Consider the following 26,528-nt stretch of genomic DNA (forward strand, 5'->3'; position numbering starts at 1 on the left):
GTTTTCAGGCATTCATTAACACTCTTCTTTCTAAAAGTCCAAAACAGCATCACAGCAAGACTTTGACTGGGTCGCTCATTTTGAAGGTATTCCGTCGCTAATTAGTTTACAAATCTGTAAATGGCCTCACATTCGCCTCCAGAACATCGTGGTAATCAGGAGTTCTTCATCCTCGTGCCTGCAAGGTGTCCGTGTCCGTACACAAATCATCACTCCTCCACCACCCTGCTTGACAGTTGCTTTGAGGCGTTTGTGCCAATGTGACGTTTTGGCTTTCCTCCAGACAGAGTGATGTGCATTATGACTTAACATCTCTACGTTTGTCTTGTTTGTCAAAGGACACTGTTCCAGAAGTCTTGTGATTCCACTAAATATAACTTTGCAAACTTACACCCTGCAGCGCCTTCCCTTTTAGAGAGAAGAGGCGTTTGGCAACCCTTAGCAAGAAACACTCGTTCTGTTTCTTGCTAATTGTCAGAATTAGTCAAATTCAGTCCAGACAGATGTTTTTTTTTCCACATCAACCTGAACCTGTCCCTGAAGTCTCACTCTTTGACCACCTGTTTCTTGAACAAGGAAGTGAGACGTTTAAGGTCAATTAAGCCTCAAGAGCCAATGGGAAAATCTCACTTCTAACGTAGAAATAATAATCCACATGACACGGAAATCCAACAGGATCAAAGGATTAGGCAATGGGCTGGGATTATGTAAAATATCGACAGAATGCAGGAGCAGGGGCTCGTTGCGACTCTTTGTCAGAGGAAGAATCAGATCCGGCGCACGCAAACTCCTTGTGTTTCCTTGTCCAATAGGTCCAGTACTCTGCTGTGGGTCGTTTCTTGTGTAATTATTAAAATAACCCTGGCTCTGTTTGCCTGATAAAAGAGGAAGCCATTTCTCCCTGAGGTTAGAATGTGAAATGGGTGAACAGAACGCCTCTGCATGAACTCAAAATGTGTTTTAACACCCAGCATTAGTTCTCTGGTTATTTATTCCTATCTGTCCCATTCTCGCCCCGTTTTCGGAGACAACTTTGTTTCTAATCCTGATTCTTGATTAAGGATTACATCTCGTGTCTGTCTGTTAATGCCGAGCCCTCCCTTCTTTACCCCCCCTTCCACCCTTGTTTCTGCCTGCCCTCTCTCGGGATGATAGCTGTCAAACTATCATTTGAATACCTGTTAGAGCTTCCCTGCACACCATGCAAATGAGCCTCTCACATCTGTGAAGCCATTCAGGTGTGCATTATTCCACCGAACCTCCAAGCTCAAAGCGCATCCCGAAATAAATCCCGAACGAGCTGGGGGGGAAACTGCGTTCGGTTTTCACGGATTTGTCCTCTTTTCTGTAGGCTACCGGGGTAGCCGAGAAGAAGTAACTGCCATAAAAAAAAAAGGAAGAAGAAGAAGGAAGCCTCAGCTGTGGTCTGTTCAGCCAGTGAAACCAAGAGCAGGGGCTGACGTGTTGCTTGTTCCTCTTTACACCAGCTCGGATGCAGCACAGCTCAAACTTCCTCCTTTAAGTCCAGTGTGCCGCCGCTCCGCCGCCCCGTTCACATCTGCAGCTCCGACCCCGCGAGCGGGTCAGGGAGAAATGGAAGCTGCGCGCGAGGAATGAAGAATGTTCTCGACGCCCGTCACCGTCTGAGCCCAGAAGATCCCGTCCGAGTGCAGAACACCCCGTGTTTCCAAGTGACTGATTAAAACGAGGTAAGAGCGCTCTGCTAAGTTTTGCTTGTGTGTGTAGGGGGTAAAAAAAAGAGGAAGCTAAAGCGAACGACAGCTGAGTGGAAGATATAAAACAATAAGCGACAATATTCCAATTTATTGGAATACAATGGGCTGTCGATTTGAAGAACAGTTTTTTTTCTTCTTCTTTTTTTTTTTTTTTTTTTTTTGCTGAGAGGATGCTGGACTCCAAAAGAGGAACTCTAAGGTCCAGAAGTTGCTGCACACAAATGAGATGTAAACTTTTATGATCTGATAGGATAGGGGACAGCTATACGAGCAACTCCTGATGACTTCCCTACAATTATGAAGTCAATAACGGGGAAGGGGGAACAGGTGAGGGGTATCAATGAATTTACAGCCCTGGCTTTCTGCTCAGCTGCACGAGTCGGTTATTTTTAGACACAGACTAAACTAGAAACCACTCCAGTTTCAGTTCTGTGTTCTCACCGGCAGTCTTTATCCACTTTACCCTCTGTACATTTTCAATTCAGTTCAGATGAAGAGGCCACGACTGTTTGGGAAGCCTTTCTACGTAAATTACAAAGTCTACGTAAGTTACAGAGGCGCAGAAGTGCCGGAGTTACATCATGATTGTGTCTGAGGTGTTGCAGTAATGCAGCTGGGGCTTTAAGCCGGGGTGTTTTTCCCCCAATGTCTTCAACAGAAAAGCAAAAAATAAATAAATAAAAAGTTCAAATGATGCAACTACGCAGCCTGAACTGCATCACCCTGGTTTATGTTAAGCCAGATATTATAAAACCTTGTGTGATCGGTAGGACAGTGCAGAAATCACTATTTTCAAGTATTATATAAAACAGATTAGGCACAATGTGGGCTAATGAGCCAATATATGTTGAAGAGTTTGTGATTTTCTTTCCAGATTTATTATTTAATTCGCAGTGGTAGCTCCGCATTCAGACCCTACCCTGAAAAGAAAAACCTGAGATATTCTGCATCGCCACATACTTCCTATCTGAAAAGAAGAACCGGAGAAAGTAAAACATCTGCGTCAGCTGGACTGGATGTCTTGAGGCATGAGCTGGTTTCGCTCTTCTAAGTGTACCAAGGATTTTAAAATTGGCCATAAAGTACTCAAATATTTCCTCCTACGATTTTTCCTGAGGTTTAAAGTGACTTTAATAAGATGCCGTAGAGCGTGTGAGACTTTTCTCCGACCAAAGAGAGAAGTAAAACATAAGGTATTAACAAGCCTAAAACTCTAGTACAATATCGATTATTCAAGTTTCTCTCTCTTTTTAAAACCTTTTTACATATGAAAAGTTAGTTTTGGGTGATCATGAAGGGAAACGAAGCAGCCTGGTCTCAGTTCGACATGGGTCACTTTCCATTTCCAAGGCATTGTGAGGTTGACAACTTTTGTGCTTCATGGTTCTTTTACTGAGCTGCCAGAGAAAGCTCCAGGGTGATCAAAGTTTTTTGAGTCGGTGTTCTGCAGCATCACTGGTTCGCTGTGCACTGCAGGTCAGCTGACTGAAAGGAAGTTGCCTCACTTTCACCTCACTTACAAGAAACGTCATATTGTATGTTTGGAAATATTTCAAAAGCTTCGCATTGCATAGAATGTGAAGTTGTGCCAACCATTACTTGATGTTTGAAACTACACTTTCAGCAAGCTATATGTTCAGTGAATCTGAGCAGAGGGCCCAATTAACTAGCTAACCAGCTAACGTAGCTTGTTATGCTTATCTATAAAGAGCAAACATTTGAAAACTACCAAACTACTAAATTTACCAGCAGATTTTTCTGTATTTCCAGTTACGTCTGTTTTTAAAAAACATAGGAAAATAATAGTAAATATACAATATAGGCAATATTATTGAAATTGTCATAATCCAGCCATCCATTGTCAATACGTACTTCTTCAGAGGCTACATGGGAGATGATAAATAACTGTAATACTCAATATGTATATAATATTAACGAATCTTATAGCAGCCAATGTTACCAGATTGGGAAATTGGGTTGGATTCCTCTTCTAAATCATAACTTAAACGCCACCTTTGCAGAAGCATTTTATGGTTTACATAGTTTACGTCTTGGGACATAAAAATTCATCCGGCCTACTTTTGTAAATTCTCAAATGGCAAGGAGACTTTTTCCATTCACTTCCTCCAAAAAAAACTTCTGACGCTTGCGTTCTAAAAGAAGCATTCCAGGTCAGTGACTTTTAAGATAAACTCAAATAGATTATGTCATACATTATATATACTTTTTAATCTTTCTGATAAAATTAGAACGTTGTGGAGGAGGGTGGGGAGGACTCTTTCTCATACATATTTACACTTTTTTACTGTGCTGTCAGAAAATTTTTTAGCTATTTCTATAAACAGGATTATTTTATATCATAGTGTATGTAAGATTTTAATTTCAACTAATTGTTTTATTTATATGCCCTGTGATGGGCTGCCAGCCTATCCAGGGTGTAGCCAGTCTCTCGCCCAGAGAGATAGGCACCGCGAGAGATAGCCCACAACCCTGGAAGAATAGGCTTGTACAGGCAATGGATGGATGGATAGTACTTAATTTCTTGATTACATTCAGTAAAAATAAAATTAAAATTATTGTTCTTGTAAATATTTTTAATTATTTATATATTCTTCTGGCAATATTGTGACACAACATGAGATGTTTTTTGGGGGTTTTTGAGAATCATCATATAAAACTACTTCTGTTGAAGATAAAAAGTTTTAAAAATAGGGCGTGCCGTGGTGACGTAGTGGTTAGCGCGACCCATATTTGGAGGCCTTGAGTCCTCGACGCCGCCGTCACGGGTTCGACTCCCAGACCCGACGATATTTGCCGCATGTCTTCCCCCCTCTCCTTCCCTATAATATATAATTATAATTGATATATTGACCATCAGGGCTGTACAAAAATGTGCTCCAGGCATTTTTGGTCCAGGTGGCCCACTATGATTGGTCAGACATGGTCTTTGCAAATAGTCTTCATAAATATGTGCAATGGCATCAATATAAACAAATAAAATAAAGATTAGGAGAGGTTGCTTAACGTTTATGAAATTAAAATAATGCAACTTCTTCAAACTCAAACTTAGAAAGTACATTTTTCCTAAACTACGGTAATTGTAAGAGATGGTATTGGACGTGCCAAAAAATATCCAATGAAATGGTTGTGGGGTCTTCGGTTACCATTGTCATTATCAAAAACAAAGACCTCAAGGAAAAATGCTCAGTTTGCCCGATAACCACTCCAGCCCTGTTTTCCCTGATCGCTTCATGAGACACGAGTTGCTGACTGAATAAAGTTATAGAGGCAGTACCAGCTGTTGACACTCTGGGGAGGTGAGAATGTGAGAAACCCCCATGAGATACAGAATCTGAGAAGGAAAAAAAGTCTCTTCCTGTTGATAAGAGACTAGCTAAAGAAGACTTCCTGGCTCGTTCAGCTGATGGCAGGTGATGTTGTTGTTGCCTTAGGCAGTCCCAAGCAGGTACAAGCTGGCGCCTCATTACAGCTCCAAAACATGTCCATCTGGGCTGAACATCTCCTCTCAAAGCAGGACGCACGCATGAATTATTCCTATCAGCTGTCTCCTGAGAGAGTCTGTGCTTCAATGTCCTGCTGCAGCATTGCCGGTTGATGCTGCAGCAACCAGTGTGAAGGTGGGATGTCAAAGGTCAGTCCGGGAGATACTAGGACCTTCTTGTTATGACGAACTTGAACCTGTCATAAGGGCTTCAATTTGTCCTTGGATTTAACAACATTATTCTCACTAACTTCTTTCTTTTGCATTATCATGATTACCCCACCACAATCCAGGAGCTTCAAAGGGCCAATATTATGTATTTTTCAATCACATAATGCTATTTGTAACACAGTCAAGTAACTATGTTAACTTCAGTTCTTATAAAAAATGCTGTATATATCAAAGAACTTTTACTTCATAAATTAACACCTTGAATTTGAGCCTGTAACTCTTAAAAAAAAAAACTGCTTTTTGTTAAACTCCACCTTCAGGCAGTCATCACATCACTCCTCTCTTAACCTTTTAGCAACATTGTTTGCACTGAAAAGTAGCTCATATAATGAGCTCGGCAGCTGTGCAGTTCCACCAGGTGATTGCTAATTGCTGCTGGCTAGTCTGAAGGGGCTGAGTTGAGGAGGAAGCTTGGAAACTGCAACTGAATGGTTTCCACTGGAGAGTAAAAGATTTCTCAAACATGCATGAAAGAATCAAAGCAACAAAGCAATAAAATTATAACATGATGTGAAGCTCAAAAAAATCAATTTTACATAATACTGCCTTTTTAAATTAGTAGGAAGTGGGGGGCATCCAACCGACCAACTGCATGGTGCTTAAAGGTATAAGCTTTCCAAATATTGCATCCAAGAGTCCACTGCAATATACAAGATGCACACAAGAATGTTGCAATGATAGTGCTATATATTTTGCAACTATGTTACAAAATTAATTAAACCACAAATGTTTGTGCTAAATGCATTACATTTTCTACAGTTTTGACAGGTTTATTAGTAACCAAAGCTGTTGTTAGACCAGGAGATCATTTGTGTGGTGCGGGTATTTAAATGAAAGAGCTCTAAGGCAGACCTTCATAGAAATATTATCCTTCCAGGAGGAGCATGTTACACTGTGACTAATGTTTAAAGCTGGGAAGGACCTACTTTTCTGTCGTCGTAGTTTTTGCAGAACAAACAGAACAGTGTTGGAAGAGTGCAAGACAAGGAAATGTTTCCAACAGAAATTTGTTTTCCGAAAACCTAAAAAGGAAATCGTCTGCTAATTTCACTTATTTTAATATTTGTGTATGTTTATAGCCTAGTTACAAACATATGAGGAAGTCTTTACCATAACACTCTAGATTTCTTCTTGTTTTTTACTTTGTTTTATACTGAGGTATAAAGATGCCCTTTCAGTTACTGTATATGTTCTGAAAATATAATATAACTTGTTAACGATCTGGCAGCAAAATAATTCTACACACCATGTTTTTGCAGCATTTTAGTTGACGAAAGGCTTGCGGTTCTTGCATTTAGACATCAAAATGTCCAAAACTGAAAAAAAAAAAAACTAATAGAACTCCTACTTAATTCTTTACGTTTATAGTCATATTGGCTCCTCAAAGCACTTTACACTACATGCAGATGCACAACTGCCCTGGGCAACTTACCGATTGAAAGACTATTTTAGTCCTGGAGCTACAGCTCCTGGTCACTGAGCACAAGAATTAGCAATCCCACTGGTTTTCTGATGTGCAACAACACCATGCTGATCTTGAGTGTGGTGTCATTCCCACTTCTAGGTTACAACTTCTGAGGCAGAAAATAAAGAGATGCCATATTAGAAATTGATGCTAGCATTGCTGAAGCCGATGCCAGCATTGTTATAGCTGATGTTAGCATTTTGCGATGCTAATATGTTCATCTGCTTTATTCATCTCATGTTATGTTTTACAAACACCTCTCCTCGACTATTAATTGAATTTTTTGTAGAAACCTTTTTTTTTTTTAGCAAATATTAAGATAAGTTATTTGTGTTTAATGTTAGTGGCTCTGTTAGCTTTAGCAAAGGATGATAGGAGTTCTGCTGTGACACGAACTGTTACGTTCTGTTAATGGTTGACAATGATTTCACTGGGAATTATTACATTTATTGGCATACAGTTATCAAATTAGGCAAGGAAGCAACACCAGCCCCGTTGTCTCTAGTTATGACAATATGTGATTTAAATAGAGATGTACGGTGCTAGTTGAACCTTCTTGTGATCGGTATGTAAAGCCAAGCCAAACACGTCGATGAATAATTTAAGAATCCATCTTTGACACTTCAAAAATGTACAGAATTTGACTGCACCTATCCCATTAGGTCCATTAGATCTGTTCTTGAGAATGATGTAGCCTGCTGATTCATCCATTTAATATTTTCAGACAGAGGAATTCAGTAGAAAAAAAAGCAGAAGTGAATCTGCAAGCATTATCATGAGGAATTTTTTATAGGTTAATGTTTCACATCCACAATAAAGTGAAAGAAGACTGAAGTGGGAGTGGTAGTATTGCCTCCAGCAGTTTCTGTGAGTGCATACAACAAAAAACCATCTGTGTCATAGATGATGACTAACTTTTGTTACAGGAAGAGAACTTTTTTTTTTCTAGTATGTTTCCGATCCAGATTCTTTATAATCAGACCATTTTTGTGCTGACAGTTTACGCAAACAAAAGAATACTTGGTAAGTTCTTTTGTAAATTATTCCCAAGTTCATTACTGGCTTTTCACTCAGAACTTCACAAGACAACAGATGTTGTATTTTTCCATATTTCTTTATTTACCTGTAATTAGCTTAGAATAGCTGTGCAGTGTCGACTAGCTATTTTTTTATATATAATTGCCAAGTTGGATTGTGCTACCTCTGGCACTTTTTAACGCCTGTTGTTATGTGTAACTGCAAGAAAAGGGAAAGTCAGTGCCATGGAGAGGCAAGAGACTTTCTGTAGTGCAGTCATGCCAATGTTGAGACCTTTAAACGGAAGAGAAGATCAAAAATCCAACAAAATAGAGAGCAGAAAATATAAAGTTTAGTCAAATTCTTGGTATCTGGGAAACTTTTAAATGCACCGCACTGGGGCAAAACCTATCTCAGTTTGAGCAAATTTGAAAAGAATATTCAACATGACGGGGAAAATATTTTAGTACTTTACAGTAGTAAAATAGGTGATTGTGGGAAGTGAAACTACTTAGCTAGTAACAGAGTCATAAATAAGTAGTAGTGTACATACTGTAGCGGCATGGATTTTTACAGTATTGTAATAATGCAGCCGACTCATTATGCTAAAGGTCAAGATTATAATTTTAGTACAAGAAGAATAACTCCAACTATGTTTAATAATTAAATATTTGACTTACAGATAAGTCAAAACTAAATGTACTTTCAGAAAGCATATTCAGGATGAAACATTCATTTTACATAAAAATGGCTTGACATTTGGTTGGAAAGCAACATCGCTGTGCTATGCCACAGAAATATTTAAAATTCCAAATCTAAATTCAAAGGTTTATAGTTTTTGCAGCTGAAAAGAAGCATTTTGAAGTTAATGTTGTGTTTATGCCTCAAAAACAATGAATAATACAGTTTGTTTGGTGTTCCAGACGTCCTTCCTGTATCTGTTGTATTAAGATTTTCTGTAAATGATCAAAATATCAAATTATCTGTGTTGTTTCTGTTCCATTCAAACCAGTAACCTCTGAACCAACAGCTGGCATTTGTGAGTGCTCCATATATTGTTCACAATCTTTAATCAGTGTTTAGAAATGGTGCTGAATCAGGAGTTATATTTATAGTTTCATGTATGATTCATTACGTTTAAATCTCCAGAATAACCTTTTTTAAAATTCTTTCTTATTTTAGACAAAAATCTGTACAAACACAATGATTTGAAATGAATGAAAAGACACAGTCATCTGAAGTAGCGTGATGCCACTGTCTGTTTATTTAGAAATTATTGGTCACAATCTAGTTTAAGTTTGTCAGTGAGTTGCAGGTACAGCCACAGAATCTATAAACACCATGACAGACTCGGTTTTTAATGTCAGGTATAGGTGGCCTATTTAAAACCTGCATGAAACATCATGTCGGATTTCTGTTTGTAGCTCAGCTGTTACTGAGCAGAGAGATCAGCCATTTGGGATTGTGATATTTCCAAGCATCACTAATAAATTAGGATGGTTATGTATTTTTCCAGGGATTGATTAAGTGAAATGTAAGATGTTTATTGGGACAGCTGGTTTTGTGAATGTAAAATAATTGTTTTATAAAACCAGTAAGCTGGATGCATCACCATCTCTCTGAAACCACTTATAGTAACCCTTATACCAGTAATATATAGTTTATTACTGGTTTGATCCTCTGTTTTACTCTATAAAGTCAGAATCATCCTATTCATTTCTGTATTTTATATATATTACATTTTATATGTTCCACTACCCAAAATAAACCACCATACCTCTGACAAATATCAGCCCAGTTTCTTCTATGGGGCTGATATATTAAAGAAATGACTGATATCAGCCGATACCGATGTTAGTGCCAATAAATCATGCATCTACCTGTATATCCAAAGTCAGATGCTTTTAAAGGACTGAATCTGATCAGTCGCCACAGTTCAATCCGCCACATTGAACTACTTAAAGAGGTTGTTTTTTGGGTTTTTTGCTATTTCCTCTTTAAAAACAGGAAGATCAAGAATGAAACAAACTATTTAAAGCGATTATTACATTTTGTTTGGTTGTTGGTCTCCAGGAGTCCAGGCTCAGCACAGAGTATAACTTTTGGAGGATTTTTGGGGGGATTAATATCTGTGTTTTCTGTGATGGAAACTGCCACGACCCACCCTGTTGCAGCACAAGAATATACAAAGAGAACTTCCAGTTCTCTACACAACCAGAATGAATAATATTATAAGGTTTATCATGTGCTGTCATGCTGAGATATTTTTGGATGTTATCGTTTGACCGGGTGATAGTCAAATAAGGCTGCGATGCAAAGAGGAACAGAGGAATACCTAGGACTAACTTTGTTAGGTTTTCTCCTGCTGAGTTTATGTTCCACTAAGAGATGAAGTTGATAACTTTTTTTGTCCGTTTGGTTTAAACAGACAAGAGTCTTGACTACAGCAGCATGAAAAGTGTCAGCCTGTCCTCATACACGTCAACGACCCCTGATTTCACTGACACAAAGTTTCACCAGCAGACTCCTGCTGACCTTCATCTTTACAAAAGTAACAGTATAACAGAGAGCCGTTTGTGGACATAAATGAGGGCTACAACTGTCACAGGGACTCAGAACATCCTCTTATTGGACGCTTTAAGAGGAACATGGCACAGAGAATACAGAAAAAGGAACGTTATTATGCTAAAACCACAAAAAAAAAAACTGACCGTAGCACTTCCTGGGTTTTTACGCTCAAACGCAACATTTTCCATTCCTCTCTGCAGCGTGAGAGTTTCTTATTTGCAGTTATTAATAGCGGTGAATAATTATAACAACACGGATATTTCGCATTTTTATTTTACTTGTTGACATTCCCTGCACTGAAAAACATACAAAAACGTACCAAGTATTTTTTTTGTCTAGTTTGTAGGTCAAATATCTTGAAATAACACTTGGCTGACTTTCGAGTTACTTGTCAGCAACATATAAGAGTTTGTTACTGATGTAGGAGCAAATTTTTGCACTTACAAGTGAATAAGTGAAAACAATCCCAAAATAATTAAAACAAGCCTCTATAAATTGCTAAAATGTTGCTTATAAGTTCGTTTAGTCTTATTTCAAGTGTGCTAAGATATTTGCACTAGAAACTAGACAAAAAATACTTGGTAAAGTTGTATCTTTTTGCAGCGGGGCACTAAATTCAGCACAACAGTAGTCATGTTGTTGTAAGCAATCATATTAAAGCTGACTTCTCTAACACGGTGCAATAATCTGTGTGTGAGCGAACGAACCCGAATTGAACCCGCTGAATGACTCGCTTGTGTCCTCTCCATCTGTCCAGCCCTGGCATCTGGGTCCCATCAGACTCCTCCTTTGTTCTGGTTCCTGCTCAACCTCGTTTTGTTCATCAGCATATCCTGTTCAACTTAGTTTTATTGATCTGCATTCACATTTGCTTACATAAATACACAAATACATATGCAAAGCAGCAGATTCTGTGAATGCTAAAGGTCAGTGGGGTCACCCAGAAACAAGCGCGGCAGTATTGAATATTGCCTTGCTAAAAAAAAATTTAAATCATGTGGAGTGTTGAAAATAAATCATAGATTGACTCAATTTAACTTGAGTGTTTTTTAAAACATCTTTTTAGTTCTGTGCTATGCTTTCTGTACTGAAGTCATTATTCAGGCTTAAAGTGGGATATTGTGTATTTTCCAAGCACATAATTCCATTTTATAGTACAGTTAAGTAACTCTGCTTCAGTTATGAAAATGCTACATGTATCTAAAACCACATAGGTGGAATTTGACTTTACATCATAACCTTGTCTGACGCATTGAAATTGGCCTCTGTCTCTTTAAGAACCTCCTATCCTTTCCGACACTCAGTCATCATCACAATGCTTCTCCATGATGCCGCTTACAACCGTTTTTAGAAGCTCAGTAGAGACGTGCACTTCCACCAGGTGTTTTCTAATTGCTGCTGCTGCTAGTCTGGAGGAGCTGCGTGGGTTGAGGGGAGCTCTGTGGCAGAAGCTAGGCTAGGGGCTGAAGCTACGAGGTGGAGCTTTGGGTAAATGGACAGCGCTTTATACCAGCAGGCGTACAATCTCCCTTGGTTGCCACAGGAGATTCAAGGATGTCTTAAGGTTGTTGAAATTTGAGTAGAATTTGCCTTAAAGATCCATACTTTCTATGTTGTCCTAAAAAGGCAATGATTTGTGTTACTTTAGTATGACATGGGATGTTGTGTGTATTCCAAGTACATAGTTCCATTTTATTTTTTACATGTACTGGATTTGTTTTGTATATATTTAGAATGATTTAAAAGTTTACCCAAGCACATACATTCTTTTCAGTGTAACTGATTTTTAGTGTTTTATGGAGTCATCTTTGGCCAGTAAATTATCGTCGTAGTAACTTATTGCACTTCCTGACCTGTAGGGGTGCAGACATGGATTTAACTACAATATCTCAAAAGTCATAATGACTCTTACCACGCCAGCTCACTCTTGTCTTGTCGGACACCCTTCTCTGTTCAGTATTATTAGAATATTCAAAAGCCATTTTATAGCTGGAGTTGGTTTAACACCAACTATCAGTTAAAGAGTGTTCATCTTGCATCATGGAAACCTGTTTCGTAAAAAACAGGTTGGTGACAGAGCGTGGTAAAAAGTGTGGTCAGCAAACAGAGCTAAGAGTCACGTTACGTTTTACATTTTACAAAAGTTAAACCATCGGCAGTCAACAGAAGATGGCAGCTTTAACAGAAAACTCACAGTTCCTTGAAGTTCTTCAGTTTTATATCTGCGGGATCCACACTGAGGACAGAAAGTCTCCACAGGTTTAGATTCTTAACTTTTTATCATGTGTTAATCTGACATTTTCTACTGTGTCACTTTGCTTCAACGATCTTAAAATTCCAGAGAAGGTTTTTATTTGCAATCTGAAACTCTAGATGTCTCCAGTTCCTACTTACAGTCTCAAACAATTCCAACTCCATACAGATTTTGGGATGGCCTACACCATGACTTAAATATATATTTTTATATTTTTTTTTTCTTTTCTATTTAAAGAAGAAAAAAATCTTCTTTAAATAAAGTATTGTTAATGTACTTGCCAAGGTGGGTCTCCCCCCATGAACTACTTAAAATTTAAATTAAAAAGATTGTTGCACTGATAAAATATTAGAAGTTTTATTTTTTTATAAAGTTGTTTCAAAATATTCTTTTTTCTTTCTCACTAACATGTAAACCAAGTTATTTAGATACAGTATCTCATTATGTATGGCGTACTTCCATTAGTTTCTAAGAACTAATAGTATCTTTCAGTACCTCAGCATTTTTCTCTTTTCATCAGAGGTCCCTTGATTTTGTGCTTTTGCTGACATCAGGAATAAAAACAAAAACACTTTGTCTTTTAGAATTCTGATTATTTTTTTAAAAACTGAAATCACTATAATGAGGCATTATGGACTTTGACTTTCAACTACTGTTAACCTGCAGTGTCAGGTCAGCAGCCTGCTTTGCTGAAGCTGCAAAACGTATTGCCTCCACAAATGTATCTTGTGACTTCCTTCTTTGTCCAGTATCCTCAACATGGCCGACGATTTTTTTTTTTTATTACTATTCTTTTCATGTAAAATCGCTGTCCTCACTGACTGCAAGCATCAGTCAAATCAATGCATTTTACATGCAATTTAGAAGAGTCTAGATTCATATTAACTCCACAGTTTTCATTTATGAGATTCTGAAGTTATTGATTAAAATAATTGTTGACATATTAACTGCAAATGTTGGAGTCAGAGCAACAGGAACTAGGAACAGGAACGAAGGTCTTAGCGAGAATCTCATCGTGTTCCTTGATGCACAAAAATGTTCAAACTGGCCCATTAGCCATTTCAATAAAAGTAAGATAAAAAAATAAATCTTTTGTTTTTATACTTGAACGTTTGTTATTTCAGTTGTGACCTGCCTGTTCTTTTGAACGCCCCATTGAACCGCAGCGAAGCTTTGACAGTTTCTACTCAGCTCTAACGCATTCTGTCATCCTGCAGACAGCATCATGGGCTGTGTGGGCTCAAAGAAGGAGCAGAAGTTCCCCAGCAAAGACTCGGATAACAGCGACCAGCAGAACAGAGCTCAGGTACACTATGTCAGAGACCCCACCTCTGGAAGCAAATCTGCCGTAAGTTGGACCTGAAAAAAAAAACATACTGATTTAGACATTTAACAGCTACAAACTCACTGAACGATTTCCATTCATTGTGGTTCTGATCCTCATTAGAGAGTGTCGACTTTTACAAATATGTCAGACTCTGAACCCACAGCTGAGCTAACGCATTTCCTCATAATGTAAAATAGAACGTTCTATGGAAAAATATGAATCGGGTGGCCTGGGGGCAATTAGTTGAAGCGATTTCAAAGATTTTTTAGGGGAAGGTTTTTATCAACAAATTGAAATCCTAAAAATGAAGATACAGTACAGTTTTTTTTTTTCTTCTTTTATTAACCCATGTGTTGTGCTGTACTTTAATTTAAACATAGAGTAAATAGAACACAAGCACTGTGCTTCTTTTTTACTCCAACAAACACTGGCGCCACCTATCCATTAAACTTGCCTAAATACTCCAAGCATTTGAAGACAGAATGAGCCATATCCATTTACTGATGCTCAACAAAATGATTTCACTGCTGAACCAAATTAGAAAATAATTAAACCCCCCAAAATTAGGAAACGATAGGCCTTTATTTAACAAGACATGTGAGCAAAATTATGTATTATGTGATTTAGAAATTCTTTTTCTTCAATAATCAGACCACTTTGCTCCTTTCATTAAAGTATTGCATGCTTAGTTTATTGTAGGTAACTAAAACTCCACATCAATTAACCTTTGCATCCTTTTTTAACCTCTGGAGTAAGGGAACTGTCTTTTACTGTGGAGAATGTAGATTTTGATTTTGATTTATTTTAGATTTGGATTTACTGGATTACTGGTAAAGCCAAGCAAAAAGTATCCCACGAAATTAAAAGTGCCACATGAAATTACAGAAGTGTGATAAAATGTTCTCATTTTAATTATACGGTGTATATTACGAGTCACCCAAAACATGGCAATCCTATGCTTGAATAGGACATATTTAGCATTTTGCAAAATGATTTGATGTTGGGTTTTTAAATAAAAAAACCCCAAAAACATTCGTTGTGTTTTTGAGCAGATGCAAAATACGGTATAAATTGTTCACTTAAATGCAGCATGTACAACAGCTATAAAAGGTATGTTGTAAATTTGTGACATTAGGCACAACTGAACAAATTGTGATTACAGAAATATTTCAGCTTAAGCATGTACAGTATATTGTTTTAATGATTCTACTAATGCCAAGCAATGATTTCTTTGCAGTCTATTCTGTCAGCAGACTGCCTCAAACAGCACAAATCTTAATCAAGCAACCAAAGTTCTGAGAAATAGTATTAGCTATTTACCAAGACCATTAGGATAAAAATGATAATGGTTTTCATTAGTATTATAATTTCAGACAGATTTCTATTACAATGAAAATCTGCCTGCTTGGAAGGAAAATAGAGAAATTTTGGAGTAAGTTGCAAACGTTTTGTAAAGTGGTATAAATACTCTGTTCTAAAGGACAGTTTAAGTGCACATCCATGTTTTAGAAGTAAAAAAAAACAGCTACAGAACTTTAATGGGCTTCTAAAAAATGAGGAAGTGTAATGATAAAAAGGCAGAAATAGGCAAAGTTGGTTCAGAGAAGATAAGGATGCAGTTCCACAATTTTCAGCAAAGAATGGATGGGAAGTAGCTTTCCTTTGTTGTCATTTGCAGAAAAGACACTGTGTGGACGCAGACTCAACATGTCCGCGTGACCTGCTGTGAGTTTGCATGCCGGTTAGACTTTGATCTATGGCAGGGTTAAAGTTGCAGCGTTACTGCGAGTGTGGTTCCTCTGGCTACTGCTTCCTGTGTGTTGCCTGTAAGATCTCTTTCGCCCTCAACGAAGAAAGAGGAAGTGAGAGAAGCAGAACCAGAGCGTTCAGCTAGGACATGCGTAGCGAGAAGTGTTAAGCCATACTTTTTCATGCTGTGATAACTCTTAACGTCTAAACTAAACTTCGTCAACACATTGGGTGATTGGGTCTAAAATGCCCCCATGCGTTTTAAACAGATGACCTTGCTCTACTTTAAAATCTATGTGAAAACCAAACTCTGACATAAAAAGCAACATCTAACCTGAAAAACAACAATATAGCTACAATTGATGCAGAATTAGTTGATAGGCTGACCTTACAAATGTTATTTTGAATGGATGAGGAAAAAAGGCAGTGACATCTATCAGTGTGGAAAAGATTTTGGCACATGGTCGCAAAACTACCCAGAAGATACAGCACCACAGGCCTCAGCTGCCACAGTTAAGGTCAGTGTTAATGACAATTAGAAAGAGTCTGGGCAAAAATAGCATCCATGAGGGATTTTACAAGTCAAAAGCCTTAGCTGACCAAAAATAACACAATGACCTGCCTCAATTTAGCCAAAAAAAGCATGTCAGAAAGTTCACCTCTGAATAGCAAAAAAGAAAAGAAAAAACTGTTTCATACTGGCCTAGTTAATGTCTGCACGAGATGCTGAGGCATGACTTTTTAAACATGTCATTCATTCTAAAACAGTCCTCCGCTTTGACTAATTTAAAAATGCTTCTCCAAAGAAGAGTGGTCCATATTCCACCACAAAAGTTTTACCACTAATCACAAACACTTAGAGGCAGTTGGTGTTGTTGAGTGTGGCACGACCAGTTATTACGCCTGTCCTGTACCTTTTTGAAAATAATCTACTAGAAATGTGACTCCTAACATTAGTCTTGTTGATTATGCATTGTTGTTGGTAACCACACTAATTCTGATGATCAAAACATATTTTGCTTTTTTTTTTTTTTTTTTATGTATTTTACTTTCATTTGAATGCACGGAAATTAAAATGAGTGCAGCATTCATGCGTGACTGTGTCTCTCGCTCTCTCTCTCCACAGGCCAAACAGCCTACTAATGCAACCTCTTCAGATGGTGAGTTTACTTACTGGATATTGTTGACATTGCATGAGTATCTTGAGCTACCTCTGCTTAATCTCAAAGTAGAGAAAAGGATCAGTTAGGAACTAAGGTAATGTTAGATTCAAAATGGCCGTCAACAAAAGTCCTTTTTTTAGACTGATCTGGGTGAGTGGTTTTTGAAAGCAGAAAAACCTTGTCTCTGAGCTCGAAAGAGGAAGAAGTGTCAGTGTGTTGGTGCTGAGCAATAACCCCTCTCACTGCCTCACCATGCAGACCTAAACACAGAAAAAGATCAGCCTGCTGCTGCTATTATTACCAGGCGTACAAGGAAGTTAGTCATAGAGCGAAAATATGGGGAAGCCTATTGTAGAGATCAAGCTGAGGTGTACCTGTAATTATTATGCATTGATAATTATATAACAGCAATGTACTTGACAGCATTTTTATTTTGGTCCAACTTATTGAACTAAAAAACAATACAGGACTCAACGTGTCAAAATGAAATGTCTATTTCTAAAACACAACACCATGCTTTGTGGTTTACTGATTTCTATTGCAGCTGCTCTTACTGAAAATTAAGCTAAGCCAGTGCTAACAGAGCTAGCTGTTAGCATGCATGTTTTCTGTAGATTTAGTCCTCCCTGAAAGACTACCTAGTCTAACTACAGTAATATGTGGAAGATAATTTGAGACCTCATCTTCCTCCATTCTATTGCTTTTAGATAGAAAAAATATCTAGTCTTTATAATCTGTGCTAACCAAAATTGTAATACATGAATTTAGGATAGAAGACCTGATAATTTTGTCTAACAGTTCAGTCAGTGATTCGTTTCTGGAATAATGGTGGAAGAGGCAGAAATTAATACAAAAATATAAAAAAGAAATCTCACAACTGACATGGTTTTGTCATTCCATGATTTAATTTATTAGTGTATTTTCTCCTGTCTTCTCCCTGCATTTTTCCAACCCATTTATGTCTTCAAGCTAATTTTAATGCAATTAGCTTTGAAAAATAAACTCTTGACACCTTGTGATCTTTTAATTATTTATCTTTCTACGTAAAAATGTACAGTTAGTACAGAGCAGTTGAGGCCATATTAAATGGTTAATTAATTTTAGGTCATTTTCGTATTATTGAAAGTTAAGCTAGCTGCTAACTTGTGGCTAGCTTAACCGTAAGCTAGCCACAGAAGATTAATTTTGAGGAAATTAATCTTCTCAGGTTAATGCCCAGCACTCCCTCCACCGACCGTCTCTGACAGAAGGGCTACTGGTTAACATGTTCTTTGATGATTAGTCGTCATTCTTATTTGACCAACATGCCATCTTATTCGTGGTAATGCAACTGGGGGTTTAATTATGGTAGCAACGTCTGGCAAAAGAGTGACAGCTGCAACTAATTTGTTAGATTTGCTTTGCTATGTCTACTCCTTGTTGCACTGATCACGCTGCATCATCTCATCGAAGGCTCAATGACATGATTTCTTTGGCCTTAGACAAAAATCATTGGATTTGGGGAAACAAGAAGAATGTGGTTAAAGAATCTAAGCTTAGGATGACCCCCGAAAGTCCTGAAAGTGCGATCTTTTCACATGTGCTGGAGCTACAAGTTCTCCAAGCAAAAGTAAATATCTATGTAAATGTCTGGAAAGTGGACATAACATCCTTGTTGTGTTTTATTGGCATAGGTGAGAGTGTCGCCATTGCACTGTTCGACTATGAGGCGATTCATGAAGGAGACCTTGGCTTCAAGAAGGGAGATAAACTCAGAATTTTGGAGGAGTAAGTAGCTTTGGGACTTACTCATAATGTCATGATCCTAAGACCAATAAAGCTAAACTTGTAACCAGAATCCAGAAATAAATAACTAGATCTGGAATGCTTTTGGAATTTAGAGTGGATAGATATCACCAAGTCAGGACATGCTGATGGACTCGTACCAAAGAAGACTGAATGCTGAAAGTGGACCAAAAATGTCTTTAGTTTTTGGCATTAGTTTAAGGATAAGTACTGTGGGTGGGCGATATGGACTTAGAGTATTACTGCAATATGTTGTGGTGCTATTGTGATAACAGTAAAACACTATTTATTAATGTGAATTACATAGACAATGTTTGTCTTTGAATAAACATTGGAGAACACTGCAAAAAAAATAACATATCTGAAAATACTGCCCATTTTTTTATATTAATTAAAATTTATTGGGAGAACATTCCTTACATTTTTTTAATACATTTTTCACAATAAATTGTAAACAATACGATAAATGCCCACCCTAATGAACACAGGTTATAGTAGCTTTTTTGTTTAAGTTTAAGGATTAATCGTATGTGGGGAAGAAAAAACCTTTTTAAATAAGTGCATTTTTTTTTACATCACAAGAACCTGTCCTTTTAACAGTACTGTGTCAGGTGTTGACAACCATCTACACTTCAACCTTTGAAGTATCTGGAAGAGCCTGGTGCTGTGTCAAGGCAAAGTTACCCTACTAGGTGTCAGAAATGGTTTCACTTGCAATTTATTTTTTTGGTTAATAGTTTTGTTTGTTGTGCCTCTTTTGCTGTCCCTTTTACATTTTAGGTCAGGCGAGTGGTGGAGAGCTATGTCCATCAGCACAGGCCAGGAAGGCTACATTCCCAGCAACTATGTAGCCATAGATTCTCTGGAGACAGAGGAGTAAGTGCACACTCTTGAGCTTTAATTATTGTGTGGCCTTTGTTTAGATTTAATCACTGAGCCTTTCCCCTCTTGTTCAGTTGGTTCTTTAAGGGTGTTAGCAGAAAGGACGCCGAGAGGCAGCTCCTGGCTCCGGGGAATCGAATCGGATCCTACATGATCCGAGACAGTGAGACTACCAAGGGTAAGACGAACTGCAAAAGTAAATGCATAAAGAATGTACACACCGACACCTTTTAAAAGATTGGTAAAAGATTTCAAATGGATTTACCGATCAAAAGGGGTCTGTATGTTTAAGCAATTCCACGGTTTAATTTAAATATTTGAATTCCACTTGCTGTTTTATTTGTTTTTACAACAGGTAGCTACTCTCTGTCCGTCAGGGATCAAGACCCCAAGGCTGTTGACACAGTTAAACATTATAAAATTCGAACTCTGGACAACGGAGGATTTTACATCTCACCACGCATCACCTTCGGCACTCTGCAAGAGCTGGTCAGCCATTATAAGAGTGAGTTCTGACCGCCAGAGCAGATTTTCTCCACAGTTCTGATGTAGCATATTGTATGTTGCTAGATGTCAAACAGTCAAACCTGTGCTTATTTAGTTGCGAGTAACCTTTTTTAATCTTTTGTCGTCCCGCCCCCCCAACAGGAACCATTAATATCGTGGTAATGTGTGGCTCCCTCTGCTGGCCAAATCTTATAACTGGTCCTCAATCAACTGGTCCTTTTATACATGAATGTTTATTTACATATTTGTTGAAACTGTCACTATGTTGTGACAGTATTGTTTGAGACAAATAATCTGTGAAAAAATGTAGCACCTCTTTTTTCTCCCAGAGCTCTCAGTGCTAACTAGAAACAACCAATCACAGCCAAGAGGAGGGCCTTAGAGCTGTAAATCACCCTCCACACCCTTTTTACATATTATGTCTTACATCACTGTGACCACATGGTGATAGTTTTAACAAATACATTAAAAAACATTACGGTTTTTTAAAAATATTTAAATCAAAGTTATACACTGCAGCTTTAAAGGAGTAATTCGATAGGTTCCAATTACCTATAGCATCAACAATTTTCCTAATCATAAAAAGCTGCATAACACCTGAAACTGCTAAATATAATATTTGTTATTTTCAGAACAGGGAGATGGCCTCTGCCAAACTCTGACCAGCCCATGTTTGAGCCCCAAACCTGAAAAGCCTTGGGAAAAGGACGCCTGGGAAATCCCAAGATCTTCACTTAAGTTAGACAAGAGACTTGGTGCAGGACAGTTTGGAGAAGTTTGGATGGGTGAGACAGATCTGTACCACTGTAAAACACAATCAGTAACATATTTTTCGTTACCAAAGTTGTAATTAATTGTTATGGTTGTATATATATATTTTTTTTTTTTCTTCTTCATTGAAGCTACCTACAATAAGCACACCAAGGTAGCTGTGAAGACCATGAAGCCAGGCAGTATGTCAGTGGAGGCTTTCTTGATGGAAGCTAACCTGATGAAGAGTCTACAGCACGACAAACTGGTTCGACTCAACGCTGTGGTCACCAAAGAAGAGCCCATCTATATCATAACTGAGTATATGGAAAAAGGTGCAACTTTATGTTCACTTGATTCTTGCAAACGTTTTACACAATAATGTCTTATTTCTCTAAAAACTGTTGCAGAACTCTTCTTCAGTCAAGATTAATTAGCCCCAGAGGATAAAGCGAATTGGTTGTCAGTCAATTGGACTTCTACAATTTTCAAACGGCAGCAGTTTCAAAAGTGTCACAACGGTTTACATGGAGGCTGTTTATTGAATCTTCAAATCATTGTCATGTTTGAATTGGACACTTTGTTGAAAACATATTGTCAGTGCTTCCTCTGACTGGTAGAGAAAACAACTAGTTTTGAATCGTTCTCTCTCAGTAACAGTGTCAGCATGACCGGAGTAAAAAGTAGGAAACAGCTAAAATTCATACAAAAAATGTTCCAAGCTCTTACGCAGAAGAAGAAAATCCAAACTGTCGTATAGGAAGGGATCTATTTTCTGTTCCTTTAAGAGTTTATTACACTTAAACTAGAAGATTTAAACACAAATTGCTTATCTAAAATACTGTCTGAAATTCATGTGTTTATAAATGTTATTATATATTTTTTTTTATATTCAGTCAATGTGCATTTAATGTTAATTTTAATAAGTATGATTATGTCTTCTTACAGGCAGTTTGTTGGACTTCTTAAAGAGTGACGAAGGCAACCGTGTCCAGCTTCCCAAGCTTATTGACTTTTCTGCCCAGGTTTGAATTGTTTGATGTTATTCATCAAAAATAAAAAAACGTTTCTAATTAAAACAACAGCTGCAAAGTGCCGTGTGTATAATGCTAATCACATTTGGCACTTGAGATAAAGATGTATAAAAGGCCTTAAAATAAATCCATCTTTCATTAGCACAATTACTAACTAGTAGCACACATGCTGATTATATAGTATGTGAGAGGTTGGATGCTAGTAAAGTGAAAGTTATTAAGTGTAAAAAAAAAAAAAAAAAACATCTTTCACTAGTCCAGTGTTTGACTGTTAGTGCTGCCTCGTCAGTTTCCTACTGTAGCACAGATGGATAGCAATGTCTGTCTAAAACTACCGTCATGTTTACAAAGCGAAAACTATCGCTTGTTGTGTTAATGTTAAATATTATCGTCGTTCAACATTCTTTGAGTGACTGGACTGACGTGGAAGCTTAGGAGTTATACTTAGTTTGGCAATGGAGCAATTTATATACACGACGAAACCACAAAAATATCACTTCCTTCATCAGAATATACTACCTGTGTAAAATTAAAAGCTATCGCAGATGCACTAATCCTCTTATTAGAATATTCTACCTTTTTTTTAAAATATATATTTTAAATATATTTTAAATAAATTGTAAGAAAGAAACCGTATCAGACGGGGAAACACGTTTTTATTGAAATTCAATTAAACACAGACATCTACAAATACAGATCACCGCAAAAAAACAAAAGAAAGTGTGCATTAATACATTGTATGATAGTCTAGAAGAAGGGCTGCTTTTTTACCAGGTTAATCAATAATGCTTTCATCTGTAACCTTGGGGGTGAGGTACTAATAAAAGCTTTTACAGGTCAGTTCTGTTAAATAATCTGTTGTTACTTTACATTGCTTGTTTCTAGATTGCAGAAGGTATGGCATACATTGAACAGAAGAACTACATCCACAGAGACTTGAGAGCTGCCAACATCCTGGTTAATAAGTCCTTAGTGTGCAAAATTGCTGACTTTGGCCTTGCTCGTATCATTGAGGACAATGAATACACAGCCAGAGAAGGTAAATCTCATCCCTTTACATGCCACAGAAGAATTCATCTCATGCCTCCTTGTCATGTTAATGACATCACTGCAAAAACACAAAATCTTAGCAAGTACTTTTGGCTTATTGTCTAGTGTACATATTTTAGTAAACTTGAAATAAGGCTGAAAAATATACACGCTTGTTTTAGGTCAATAATTCCTTAACTTCTATGAAAAAGTACCAGTTCTACTGGCAGATTTTTTTTTCACTTGTAATAAGACTCTTTTCCCATCGGCTTCTCTCTCAGATTATTTTACCAGTGAAATAATCTGCCAGTGAAACTGGCACTTTTTAAAAATTAATATTAAGGAATTCCTGATCTAAAACAGGCTTCTATGTCTTGCAGAAACGTTTCTTGTTAGAAATTAAAAGTTTCTCTTATTTCAAGTGCACTAAGATATTTGCACTACAAACTAGACCAAAAATACTTGGTGAGATTTAATGTTTTTGCAGTGCTGCTGTATGCTGAACGGCTTACTTAAACAGAAATATTTTTGACAAGGACATTTTTTAACATTTTTTCTAGGACTTAGAATGTCTGACTGACCAAACTAGTTCTACAGGCTTACTGTTTTATTGTTCTTCCTTAACCAGGAGCTAAGTTCCCAATCAAATGGACCGCCCCTGAAGCCATCAACTATGGTTCCTTCACAATAAAATCAGACGTCTGGTCCTTCGGAATTTTGTTGACTGAGATTATCAGTTACGGACGCACCCCCTATCCAGGTGACAACACCGCATATTATCCTTTCAAAACGAGCAACAAGTCCTGTTACGGTATTTAGGAAAATCTTTTGGAACATTGCTGGCGTGAAAAAGGTTGTAAGCAATTTCTTATTTTCCAGGAATGACTAATCCAGAGGTAATCCGTTCTCTGGAGAAAGGTTACCGAATGCAGCGCCTTGACAGCTGTCCCACTGAACTTTATGATATCATGCTGGTGTGCTGGAAGAACAAGCCAGAGGACCGTCCCACCTTCGACTACCTGCAGAGTGTCCTGGAAGATTTCTACACAGCCACAGAGAGCCAGTACCAGCAGCAGCCATGAGACATGATTCATTAATATGAATCATCAGTTTGTGTCTGCAGTAGTGCAGTTCAGGCCACAAACCCTGTTAGTTTAGCTCTCTGTCTCTTATTTACACACACGGCACAGCAATAGTAGGGACTGTACAGAAATTATTAGCAGACAATTACTTTTACTTTTGAAAGATAGGTCTTTACACGTTTGCTATTTAATAAAAAGCTCCCTGTTTTAAAAGAGAAAGAGCTACAGGATTGGAAAGATGTAGCAAACACATGAGTTTCTAAAAGTGAATCTCCATTTGTGTCCACTACAGAGAGCTCACAAAGACTCGCTGCCTAAAAAAAAATTAGATGCTATTTTTTATACTTGCTTTATGTAAATTGAGAGTCGCAACAATTCCACAGCACTAAAACTCCAACTCAAAAGGTGGTGTCAAAGAAGTTACAAAAAAAGATTGGAAGTACATCCTATATGTCAGAGACAGAAACAGACATTTGTTGTTTCTCCCTCACAATATAATCTATTTTTTTCTTACGTCTGCTGTTTATTGAATAAATAGTTTATTACTCAAGGCCGCTCAAACTGCATAAAGCTTTGTCGATAGATTAGTGCGTTAGCTCCACCTTGTGGTCTGGAGTTTGATAGAGCCTAAAAGGTTTGGCACATACAGGCAGCAGTCTTAAAAACAAGAGCGTAGCGCATTAAATGTTAATATTCCCAGAGCCGCATCAGCTTACTTGAACTGAATCAGTTTTGGCCTCTGACATGAAGAGTAGCACTTCAAAGAACATTTTTATCTAATTTATTTACGTAGATACATTAAATACAGACCAAAATTCAAACCAAAAGGCGTTTCATTCGTGCCATTGTTTTGACGTGATTATCGCTAATGGTAACTGTTCTGTATTGGTACGTTTTTATATTCCTGCTGTAATTTTTATACAGTCCCTAACTTTTTAAAACATGACAAACTTCATCAAGCTCAGCAGATATTTTCTGTGCTAACTCAGGATTACAGAAAAGGAATTTACAATGTGAAAAAAATAGGCCTGATTATGGTAGCAATTTTCTCTCTGCACATGTTTTTACATTATTTGTGGCTTATTTTAGCATTCCTCATTCACAGTGCCTTTGACAGTGGCTCTTTAATCCACATTCAATCAGCAATATATTCCATATGATTTGTATATACAGAAAAGGTAGCACTCAGTCTTACATTTATTCTGCTTGTTAATTCTTACATATGTGTTCTTTATGACTTAAGTTATTTAAAAAAAAATGCAGTTCATACTTTTCTCAGTAATATTTTCTTTAAAAATAAATCTTTTATAAGCTTGTATGCTTGTTTTAGCAAAGAGCAATGACTGATACTTACTAATGCATTTTTACCGTGCTGGGAGTTGAATGTAAATTGCACATAAACATTCAGGACCAAAATCCTGAACAAGTGAGCTTTTAAGATTTTAATATTTCATGCTGTGGTAAATATGACATCTATTTTGAAAGACATCTTCGCAACAGTGTATCAAAAACGTTTTTTTTTAAAGTGTAGAGCCATCTAAGAATGAAGCACAGCATTGCTCAGAACTGTATATAATCATCTAGTTAAGACTTTTTTCCCTCTGTTTTTCAATGTGAATCTGTTGGCAGTTTGTTAATGCTTAAGTGCAACTGTTATGACAACGGTTAAATAAAAAGATTTAAAGATGGCAGTAATGAGTCTTCATGGAACACCAAAGAGATCTTTTCAACATAACTTTTATGTTCTTCTACCTTTTTATTAATTATTATTTAACTTATGTATTATACTTCAATGTATTTAATGTCTTTATCGTTTAATGTAATCCACACTGCGTAAAAACTACATAAAATATAGTCGTACTCTAATATTTGGTTAAATGCCCTGTACAAAGTGGCTGTTGGTCCACAAGATTTCTCAACAGCATTGGAAAGATGGGAGGCGCTTAAGAACTAGAAAATAAAACATATCAATCTATATATTTGTTATACCCTGAACAAGTTTGCTACTACATGTATGCATGTGCAATGGAGCAAGTTTTCACTATTTGCTGGTGAGTATTTGGAGACGAGGTTACCTGCGCTCTGCTGAAAAAGAAAAAGAAAAATCTGATTATTTGTTTCTGATGGATAATGATATACAGATCTTTCAAAAGACAATAGAAATATATATATATATAAACTGGAATAAAACTGTTTCCATTTAACCATTTCGTCATGTTGGCACTATGTAGCTCATACAACATATTGTGCTGGTCCGCTACCCACCCTGTCATATATATATATATATATATATATATATATATATATATATATATATATATATATATATATATATATATATAACAATTTTGAATAATAAAAATTATGCATTTGAATTTAAACCTATTAATGGCTGCACATTATTATTACATCCAGTCAATTTAAACTCAAATTGAACTTAAATCTGC

The 26,528-nt window shown here is 37.1% G+C and overlaps 1 protein-coding gene across 2 annotated transcripts; it reads left to right on the forward strand.

Annotated features, from left to right (window-relative positions):
- The first annotated feature begins 1,520 nt into the window (after positions 1-1,520).
- Positions 1,521-25,772, forward strand: hck (HCK proto-oncogene, Src family tyrosine kinase). 2 transcript variants are annotated; one of them, XM_005804855.2, is made up of 13 exons: positions 1,521-1,709; positions 13,991-14,121; positions 16,976-17,009; positions 18,686-18,779; positions 19,578-19,673; positions 19,754-19,857; positions 20,035-20,184; positions 20,819-20,971; positions 21,089-21,271; positions 21,885-21,961; positions 22,856-23,009; positions 23,628-23,759; positions 23,879-25,772. In XM_005804855.2, exons 2-13 carry the CDS (start codon positions 13,999-14,001, stop codon positions 24,079-24,081), a joined length of 1,503 nt encoding a protein of 500 aa, XP_005804912.1. In that variant the 5' UTR covers positions 1,521-1,709; positions 13,991-13,998; the 3' UTR covers positions 24,082-25,772. The 2 variants fall into 2 exon arrangements, with proteins under 2 accessions (XP_005804912.1, XP_023193280.1); XM_023337512.1 differs by having other exon boundaries at positions 13,991-14,079.
- The last annotated feature ends 756 nt before the right edge of the window (positions 25,773-26,528 follow it).

This window comes from Xiphophorus maculatus, chromosome 1 (genome assembly GCF_002775205.1).
Source record: "Xiphophorus maculatus strain JP 163 A chromosome 1, X_maculatus-5.0-male, whole genome shotgun sequence".
In the NCBI taxonomy this organism is placed as follows: domain Eukaryota; kingdom Metazoa; phylum Chordata; class Actinopteri; order Cyprinodontiformes; family Poeciliidae; genus Xiphophorus; species Xiphophorus maculatus.

What these genes read in the sequence shown, in the direction of transcription:
- hck (XM_005804855.2), top strand. Translation starts at nt 13,999, where the DNA reads ATGGGCTGTGTGGGCTCAAAGAAGGAGCAGAAGTTCCCCAGCAAAGAC. An exon ending in TAATGCAACCTCTTCAGATG is followed by an intron (nt 17,010 to 18,685) that starts GTGAGTTTACTT and finishes TTATTGGCATAG; the next exon opens with GTGAGAGTGTCGCCATTGCA. An exon ending in GCTGGTCAGCCATTATAAGA is followed by an intron (nt 20,185 to 20,818) that starts GTGAGTTCTGAC and finishes TGTTATTTTCAG; the next exon opens with AACAGGGAGATGGCCTCTGC.